This window comes from Coptis chinensis, chromosome 3, assembly GCF_015680905.1.
Source record: "Coptis chinensis isolate HL-2020 chromosome 3, ASM1568090v1, whole genome shotgun sequence".
In the NCBI taxonomy this organism is placed as follows: Eukaryota; Viridiplantae; Streptophyta; class Magnoliopsida; order Ranunculales; family Ranunculaceae; genus Coptis; species Coptis chinensis.
Window position 1 is genome coordinate 105606520 of NC_141458.1, and position 10704 is coordinate 105617223.

General features: G+C 37.9%; 1 protein-coding gene and 1 long non-coding RNA gene across 2 annotated transcripts; both read right to left on the reverse strand.

The window, feature by feature from the left end:
• Positions 1–4702: 4702 nt before the first annotated feature.
• On the reverse strand, positions 4703–5860 carry LOC147512568 (uncharacterized). Its single transcript, XR_015217234.1, has 3 exons — positions 5132–5860; positions 4921–5056; positions 4703–4834 (listed from the first exon to the last, which is right to left on the reverse strand). It is a non-coding gene; the product is annotated as an uncharacterized LOC147512568 (long non-coding RNA).
• A 305-nt stretch (positions 5861–6165) lies between these two features.
• LOC147512569 (uncharacterized) lies at positions 6166–7001 on the reverse strand. Its single transcript, XM_086598742.1, has 2 exons — positions 6522–7001; positions 6166–6432 (listed from the first exon to the last, which is right to left on the reverse strand). Exons 1-2 carry the CDS (start codon positions 6999–7001, stop codon positions 6166–6168), a joined length of 747 nt encoding a protein of 248 aa, XP_086454868.1.
• Between the last annotated feature and the right edge of the window lie 3703 nt (positions 7002–10704).

Here is a 10704-nt window from a genome sequence, read left to right on the forward strand (position 1 = left end):
AGATTTTATCGTTGTCTCCCAAATTCTGCTTCTTCCAATTTTCGTTGGGGGAAATGCGTAAAGGTTATCGGTCTTATCTGTGCTGAAATTGACATATTTACCGAATCTGGATTGACTTTGATATTTTTAGAGTGTCTCAGTCAACACTCAAGCATAAAATGCCCAATTTTATTGAGTGCTACATTGGTAGAAATTTTGAGATTGTTCATTGTAGGGGTACCTGCGACGTATATGAAGGTGCCCGACCCGGTAAGCTTTAGAAAATTGTCATACTTAGATACGGAAAATTTGTATATCACAAGCAATAATAGAGCAGTACCTAGTATAGATAGCACGAGTATGAACACACATTACTCGTTCAAAGCTCTAATCATAATCAAGATACACAATCTTTTACATGAAGCTACTTACACAGTACATAACTACATATTACCAACTTCATAATTTCATATTTCCACAACTAGAAATTATTTTTCCAATGATTCACAAGTCTGGCATCAAAGCTTTTTCGAAATCTAAGAATAATTGACCTAAGTTGTTAGTGGTTACGACTTACGAGCCCCCATCATAATGCACCTTCTCTGGGGAGTGGGGACCATATATAACTTGTAAATGTGGATTTCTTGGGACAACACACACACCAAATAAAATAAGCAAAAAAATTAGATCACCTCAATTACTTACTTTATATATTGACCTCGAATAGCGTGACGACCGATCATTTCTCCCCTTCTTATCTAAACATCTTAATCTGTTCTCTCTCTCTTGGGTGCTCTCTCACATCTGTCTACCCAAGTTGCTTTATAAAGGCACGTCGTAGAGGGTAAGTAGTTAAGGCATCACGTCAAGTAACCTGTTGCTTATTAGCAGCAAGCCCACAAAAACCAAGTTGTAAAGTACTCTCTACCTATGAAATGAGGCTGTGACTTATGGTGTTTGTTATCGCTGCTTGTGGACCCCAACCCCATACATCTCCCAACGCAACAACCTCTCTTATTTAATGTTGGGATAACGGCGTGTTTGACGGAAAGCGACCAGTGTATAAACTGTGACCGTCAGTCAAATCTGTGTTTTTCCCTAATGAGGTAATTATTGCTTTTCATCTAGCGTGTTACGATCAGTTCACCTGATTGGACCAAGGGAAGGACCAAGGGAGTTGGGTCACTGGCTGAATCAAGACTCCAAACATTTAAGGGTGTGTTTGTTTAGTGGCAAATCTGTAGTGGAAAAATATTAGATTTGCCAGCATTTTTCCACTAGAGTTTTGCCAGGCTAATTTGTAGTGGAAAAATTTCAGTTTGCCAGTGTTTATTTGCAAAAATTTCTAGTGGGAATATATGGGATTTGCCAGTTTTGCTAGTGTTTGTTTACATAGTTTTTTTTTCCTATGGCAAATAATTTTTCAACTTTTTGGAAATATATATTTTTTTGTTTTCAAACTCAATAGTCTAAAAAAAAACTAAAAATAAAATACAAAATAAAGATAATTAAAAACAATACAACTCAACATTAATACTAATAGTGTCTTTGAAACAACTATAAAATAAAGTCAAAGTGCAATACTCTTTAACAACCATTGTTATCCAAACACATATAAAATGTCATTGTGCCTTGGATAAATTTTATTTCTATACTTTCTCATACTCGGATCACGTGCTATGGCTTGATCCCAAATCTCGTTGCTAGCTATGATCTTCTGTTCTTCATAACTCCATTCAAACCCCTGTTGCATTGTTACACTAGCAATATTGCGTGCTATCCATTGTAAGGTCTTCACTTTCATTGAAGTTACATGACTAATAGTCAAGTCGATACCAAATGTAAATGTGTTTTGGAGTGTTTCTCTTGCACGCTCTTTTGATATTGGAAGAAATCCGTTCTCATTCTTATGACCTAGAAGTAACTCGTTATGGAATATACCGATAAGAACATTGTCCATCTCAGTTGTCCATCGCATTGCCATATCTAATTAATAAGCATACAAATTTAGTTAATATACTTAAAACAATGACAAGTTAAGAAAGTGCATTAGAGTAATTAGTAAAACAAACTTGGTTCAAATGTCATTACAACCACATAAACATAAATTTAATTAGAAGATTCCACAGACATATCAGATTAGTACAACTACAAGACGAATAGTAATTTGATCATTACAGCAATTAAAATAACTAAAAACATCATGACCAAGTAGCGGATGTAGACCCAATCGTCGCGTTGCTCAGCTACATGACCTCTCATATTTTCTATGTGAGGTGCATATGGAACTTCTATGTGAGGTGCATGCGGAACGTGAGAAGCTAGCACTTGGGGAGGTAGTGAATTTGTCAAATTGGTCTCTTCGATGGGTGCATATGGAACTTCTATGTGAGGTGCATGTGGAACGTGAGGAGCTAGCACTTGGGGAGGTCGTGTGCACCTACTGAATAATGGATTCAAGACCTCTTACGGCTGAAGGTGAGTGACCAATCTATGTTCAACTTCTTCTATGGACTTACATCCATAGTAATCTGCGTTACTATGACCATTCACGGGCTTCTGATCATCCCAATTTGTGTACACTCCGCGATTCTTTCCCTCGAGTACTACGTAACACACAGGTTTTTCCATTCCTGTCATCATATTAGAAAATGGCCATAGAACATACAATTATTTTTACGACATACAAAATGGCCATAAAACATACAATTAATTTTACAACATACAAAATGGCCATAGAAAACAATTATATATATATAATAATGCAGGCCACATGCATAGGCAGCAACAATTATATATCTACACACTTAAGTTCAAGTGTATTTATTTCTAAGTTGCATTAATGACTTTTATTTGTGCTCTATCTATCAGCCAATGTTTTCCTTCAACTTTTGGAGGTCTGGATTGTGTCTGGAATCCAAGGGACGCCTAGAGAGTAGTGATGGATATTGGGCTATTGGTTCACTTTTTCCATCCAAAGTGGGAGCACGCGGGTCTGCATCATTTGTCTGAACAATATTGGAATTTCATTTTTAGAAGTTCGCATCCAAGGTTGCGACTTTAGAATGGTGGTAAAGGGGTTCATTAGAAGTTCCAAGGTTTAAATCATATATAAATCTTTGTACTGTATTAGCTTCAACAGCTTCTTAACCTTGAAGTGATCAGCGTTGTGAATTGCTCACAATTGGAGGAGCTAGTGGTAGCGGATGGAGATGAGAGTGGTGCCATTCCAGTACTCCCGAGGTTACGTAATCTGGAATTGTATGGATTACCAAAATTGAAGAGCACTTGGAGTCAGCTATTCATGTACAACAACTCTTGGCAGTATGTTAAAATTTCCCGTGTCAAACTGGACCACCTGTTTTCAACTAGGTTATTACAACACTTTCAATACTTGGAAGAGATCAGAGTGTCGGATTGTGCGAAATTGGAGGAACTAATTGTAGAAGAAGAAGAAGCATGTGAAACTGTCGCACTCCCAAGGTTGAAGGAATTGAACTTATGGTATCTACCGAAACTGAATAGCATTTGGAAGGGCGTGATGGTTTGTGACTCTCTTCAAACAGTTGAAGTAGAGGATTGTCCTGAATTGAAAAGGCTCCCTCTGTTCAACCGAGAACACACCACACACACACTGCAACACACACACACACAGCAGCACCACCTACAACACACCACACACTGCAACACACACGTACACAGCAGCACCACCTGCAACACACCACACACACACTGCAACACACACACGCACACATCAGCACCACACTCTGCACACAGCACACTCAACACTCAACACTCAACACTCGCGACTCTGCACTCACCGCACATAGCCACAACCGCGACACTTTGCACACAAAGACTCTCTGCAGTCTCAACAATCGCACTCGCACCACCACCACAAACATTACCAAGACACTCTCGCGACTCAACACTCGCGACTCAAAGACACAAAGCTCTCGCACACCACCACCACCATCGCCACCCACAAAGACACCGGTGCACTCAACACTGCACTCAAGACTCGCACTCGCACACTCAACACTCAACACTCAACACTCAACACTCAACACTCAACACTCTTTCGGCCACCACCACCGCCAAAGACCAAAGAAGAATTGACAACTACTAAACCGACACGCCAAATTGAAGTGAAATAAAGTAGTTGTCGAAAACAAGAACTAGAAACAAAGTCCAGAAATGTAAAGCCGCAAAATAAGAAAAAGTGCCAAAACAGATGTCATATATAATCATACCACTAACAGTAAGGAGAATTAAATCCAATAATCTAACACTTGTACCTCAATACAAAATATCCAGCTAAACTCACACTTGGCCTTACAAATCAAATAGATGCATGTAGGACATAAATAAAAACTTATTAAAGTTGCAACTTGCCAACATAAAACCTTAGAAACATCTTCTGCTCAAAGACCTGCTTGGTGATGCTTCCTAAACAACCAAGCAGCCTTGATATCCTCTTCAAGGCCCAAGAATACCTCCATTAGTGGCAAATCAACTGCCAGCAAGTCAAGTGAACTTAGGTAAAGTTCCGGATTCATATCCGGAAGAGAATGCAAAGCATCCTTCAACATTTCTATTGGCTTTGGGGCAACTACTACTGGTACAGGTTCTGGTGGTTTCAAGGCCTTGGCTAATTCAACTACCGCATCAGGGAACACCTTAAACGAAGGGGGTTGCGGTATATCCTCAAAGAACCAAGACTTCCTAGATTTCTTGGCAGTAGGTGTAGTCATATTCTGAGCACTCTCAGTTTGAGAAGTAGCAGCACCATCAGCTTCGCTCTCAGCAACTTCGGGTGCATCACCCCCACCTCCTTGGGTTTCCTCAATATTATCTAAACAAGTTATAGAAACATAAAGTTAATTTCATAACAAGTTAGATGCACAAAAATCAACTCTATTTACTTCAAAATCAGCTAACCTCCCGAATCTGTTTCCATATCATCGAACCCAGTATTACCCCCTTCTCCAGTTGCATGGTCATTCCCAAAAAGAATACAACATTCATCATAGAAGGGAAACATCTTCTACTTAAGACTACTTGCCCCAGGATGAGCCTATATCCCACAATATATCAATCAATATGACACCTAAAAATTTACAAAGAAAATATATATAGAATATTTTTTTACCTTTATGTAACTCTCCCATGCATTATCATCCGCATCAATTCTCTTGGTCTCTTTGTTGAAAGCTAAACCAAACCCACTAGCATCGACTGCATGTTTGGCAACTAACCAAGCAGCCTTCATTGTTTTCAACCTTGATCTTACATTGTCAGATACAAGATTCATGCCAAGTCGTGAATTGATTTCATCAGCAGTACGTTTCAAGCTTTCTTTCCTCCACCCATTATCAGCCCTCCTGCCCCCATTAGCTAACTCTTCTAACAATACCTCTACCAAAATGGTTTCCATGTTGGGAAACCATCTAATTTGGGATGATCTCTTCCGTTTTCTATTGTCAACACCATTCAAAGGAGTACTCACACCACCTACCATACCTAGTTTGAAGCAATGAACCAACGATGAACATAGCAAACAAACATATCAAATAGCAAACAAACATAACCAATAAACAATATTACATATCAATCAAAGTACAAAGCCGTAGAAGAAGGCCGAGACAATAAAATATTATAAGTAGTTAAACCATTATCCAACAAAACAAGAACACCATAATAAAGTCATAATGTCTATTACAAAAACACCCTACTAAAATCATAATGTTTATTACACAATCTTAACCACGATTACTCCACATCGTTATCTTCCCACATTGCAATTGACAACTCATCCCTAAAATTAGTCCACCCAGTGGCTGGTTGCATATCAATATTCATATTTGGATCATTAAGAGTGTTGTCATCCTCTTCCTCCTCATCATCGAGCTCCTCATCACTCAAAGTCTTGCTAGGATCTTCTTCTCAAAAAAATTGTGCAATGCACAACATGCAAGGATTACCTTTTTGTGTGTGTGGGGCCGTGGAAATTTGGATGCCTTAGATAAGCAAATCGCTTCTTCAAGATACCGATTGTCCTTTCAACAACAGTTCGCAGGGACGAATGGCTTAAAGTTATATTGTTATTTATGATTTTCAGGTTGAACTTCACCTATCTCTCTAAGATGATACCGCGACACCGGTAAGGCGTGAGAAACCCTGGCACTAAAGTTTAACCCAAAGATCCGCAAGATAGTACTTACCATTTGGAATAGTAAGTTTATGCCCTGGACGAGACACTGCACTCCTTAATAACCTTCCATTGTGGCAAGATCCCTCCCACCCTGCAAGCACGTATGTGAATCTCATGTCAAATGTGCAAGCTACCAACACATTTTGGGTGACTTGACCTTTCCTATTATGATACCTAGCCTGATACGCCAATGGCAAATTAATTTGAAAGTGTGTACCATCAACCGCACCCACCACATCCTAACATAAAAAAACTTGATTAATATTGACTAAACTACCAAACCTTGTAATCAAAATGATCCTAACAAATTTTCCAAAAGTTGACTCACCTTAAAATAGCAATGCCAATGATGCGTGTTGGAACACTCGCGAGGAGAGTTCTCAGCGGTAGCATTTGTTACTAACTCTCTAAATAGACGAAGGATTGCAGCCAACACAACATGGAAATAGCGGTGTACTATTTCTCCCAAACGGAAGAATTGAAATGTTTCATTCCAATTGCGCATATCATGCCCAACTGTGTTAAGAAATAGGGCCACTTGCTCTTCCACCGTAACATGTCTGCTATCGGCTAGGCCATGACCACGCAAACGATTGCACAATCGACAAAACACTGACCGTCTCATCCTCAACTGCTCATGGCAGAATCGGTCAGTGGTTGTATACATCCTACGCAAAATAATTCTCCGCACTTGATCATAATTCATACGAGGAGCTCTAGTAAGAGTTGGTGGAGCCCTACGCCTAGGCCTATACCTCCCCATATACCTTCTCCTATACCACCATGTCATCATCATATGGGCACCCATAATTATAATTAGAAATGCCACTAACCTACGCTCACGTTCAGTCATCATTCTACAATACCTCAAAAAATAAAAAAATAATAAGGTATACAAATTATTAATTGTGTGTCCAATATCCACATATACAAAATCATATATCAACGTTCTTAAAGTTATATAGATTTCACAATATGATCTATGAAAATATTTGGCATGATTATTAACAATTAAAGACATATTAATTTCAGCACACTCAGCACCTCCACTAGCACACACAAACAAATTCAAAATAATTTCAAAAGAGATAGAAGTAACGAGTTCATAACGGACACAGTCCCAAAACACAAGAGACAGAGTTCATAAGTTCATAAGTTCATAACAAGTTCATAAGTTCATAACACAGTACCATCAACTGCACCCAAGATAGTAATATCTAAAATAAATTAGCACAAATAAGTTTTATTTTCAAAACATGACCACCCCAAGATAGACCAAAGCCTCACAACCCTGCTTGGTCAAGTGTCCCATCTTTCTTCATTATTTTTAACTTTGATCGGACATTGTCAGATACAAGAGTCATATTTAGTCGTCGATTTATTTCATTAGCAATTCGATTCAAGCTCGCTGTCGTCCACCCATTAATGGCAATATAACTGTTCCTTCTCCCACTAGAAGCCTCCTCCAACAACACCTCAATCAAGATCGCTTCCATATTGGCATTCCATGTAACTCGGGAATTACCACGCATTGAATTAACACCACCACTTGCCATACCTAGTTTGAAACAAATAATATTCGAGGCATTTATGCGGTGAATGACACATAAAACCCTCTAAAACAAATCTAGTATTCGAGGCATTTGTGTTCTTAATATCTGGTAATTTTCATGCATAATTGAACTAAAAATCTAATTTTCATGCATTACAGTGGCATAGGAAAGGCATGCTTGAAAAGGTAATGGACCCTCATCAGATATGAAGGTATAAACTCGGGGTCGCTAAAGAAGTTTGTTGAAGAGGCTGAAAAGTGTTTGGCGGATTATGGTGTTGATAGGCCATCAATGGGAGATGTATTGTGGAATAAAATCGAATACAAATACAAATACCCAAAACAGTTCATAACAGTTACCAAAACAGATGTAAATACAAATACCCAAGTTCATAATTTCAACTATCGAGCCTTAAAATCGAATAAAAACCAACATATCTAAAGCAACATAATTAATTGCAAGATTTATAAACATAGGCCCTATAAGTTAAACCCTCCACGCGACATCAAAAACTTTGAATCATAAACATTCTTATCTACTAACAATAACTAAACGGTACTCAAAATTATAATAACAATAAAAAAAGAAGTAAACATACCATTTGATGATCAACTAAAGCATACTCAATCATCATCCAATCAGTCCTAAAACACCGTCTCTCTATCTCAGAATCTCTTTTATAAAAGACAAAACTAGTTTTAGTCCTCGTATCCGAATTAAATCCCATTACTACTCAAGATTAGCCTTTGCTTTCCAAATTCAAGTGCCTAATACTCATAAGAATGCAATCCATGGAAGTTGTGGTTTTTTTCTTAATCTGAAAAAAGATTTTCTTACTAAACATTGCCTAAACTGAGTTTTTACAGGCCTCAATTTCAAATTGCTAAAGTAAATTTTTTCCCGATACACATTTGCTTAGGAAGTCATGAACTCATGAATTCTCTATTGGTAGAGAAATGCTACGAGGACCCATATCTGTGACTGCCCAATAAATATATGCCACATTCCTTCGCCCCTCCAAAAAAAAGATTTAAAATAATGTACTACTGCCCCCTCGTATTACCTCCCCCCTCCCCTCCCCAAAAAAGACAAAAACCCCTGATTCCTAGCGGTGTTTATATGCCAAGTCGTGTTGGATACTAGCCGAGCAAACCGAAAGTAAAATTTACGACCAAAACACTTGTTCTTCCCGGACCGGTAAAGTCAAAAAAATTTCAGTTCATACACTTGTTTTTCTTGTTACGTTAAAGACTACAAAGATGAATAACTATCTCCAACCAAATATTTAATGATGTGAGGAGTAACCAAATGAAGTTTGAAGTGGCGATCAAACTTCAAGTTTGAAGTGAGGAGTAACCAACTGATGTGAGGAGTTTTAATTTCCAAATAGACTTTGAAGTTTGAAGTGGCGATCAAACAACCGAGTGGTCGGGCAACTAAAGAGTCGAATTAAAGAACTTGTATATTCAATCAAAAATTTGCTGACATTCACTACCACAACTCTACAATGATTCACACAACAGCCCAACAGTCCAACATAGTTCTAAAAAAAAACCAACATATCTAAAGCAATCGAATTTGTACCTAACACAATTTCTTCAATCTTTTTCAATTTCTGAAAGTTACCAACAAAAAAAAAACGTGAGAGGACAGAAAATTTTAATGAAGGAGAGATAGAGAGATGAAGAGAGAAGTGAGAGAGGAGAGAGGAGAGCAGATGAAGAGAGAGAGAGAGATGAGAGGAGAGCGACAAATTACCTTTTGAGTTCGAGCTGGGCTTGAGAGATGGAGAGCGAAGTGTTGCGGCTGTGAAAGAGAGAGAGAAGAGATGGTGGCAAATTTTTATTGCCCTAGTGGGAAAATAAGGGGTGGCAAAAGAGTTTAGGGGGGGAGCTGGATTCTATTTTCCCACTTCTAGTGGGAAAATTTCATTTGCCGGCAAATAACAAATAGTGTTTGCCACTACCCTTAAATGCAGCCAAACACTGGCAAATGGTGCATCTAGTGGGAAAATGTTATTTGCCACCCCCATTTGCCACTAAACAAACACACCCTTAGGGTATGCTTGATAAAAATTCCCACTTAATTAATTGGGCGAATATTGGATAAATTTGGAAATGAAAAACTTATAATAACACCTTTTCTGTGGCAAAATTTATCTAAGAGAGATGGATAAGTTTTTTGCCCCACTGATGCGAAGAAAAATAAGGCGTCAAAAAAATTTGCCAGGTCCCAAATTGCATCCAAGGCAGCGACAAATATTTTTTAAGTGGAAAAATAATATTTGCCAATGGAAAACAATGTTATCAGGGGTAGACCCTTATATCAGCTTTTTGGACCATGTGTTTATGGACTTATGGTGTTTTAGACTTTAGAGTACACAATAGGTGTCACACTCTAAATTTCCAGAAAATTAAAAATAGAAAATTATCCACACCCTATTTCATCTTCTGAAAATTTAGGATGAAACAAAACCCTAATAACCCATAACTGAATCATTCTCAGCTTGAAAGACAGATAGTTCCGTCATTTCAACCGGCATAGTTTCTTCCCAAGTAAGTCATTCATTATATTAACTCATTATAATAACTTAGTAATTGAATTAAATCTTACCGATATCCACTGCTGTATAAGGGTAGGACATCAACCCTACACAAAATATCATTAAGTCATACTCTCCTGCAAAACAAAGTTAGGTTTCCCAAACCTAAACATTTAATTTGTACATCTACTTCTCTCACTATAACCATGAGAAGATACAATCTGACATAATATATCACCCCACCGTATCAATTATATCACGTTAACAATATTTACATTCCTTCGTAAGAAATTATATGCATCATATCATAATACACAACCAATCATATCCAATAACTCGTTCATATATAAAGCTAATATTTTTCTTTAAAACCACTCGTCTATTTATGAAAACGAGAAGAATCACAACCAGGGAGT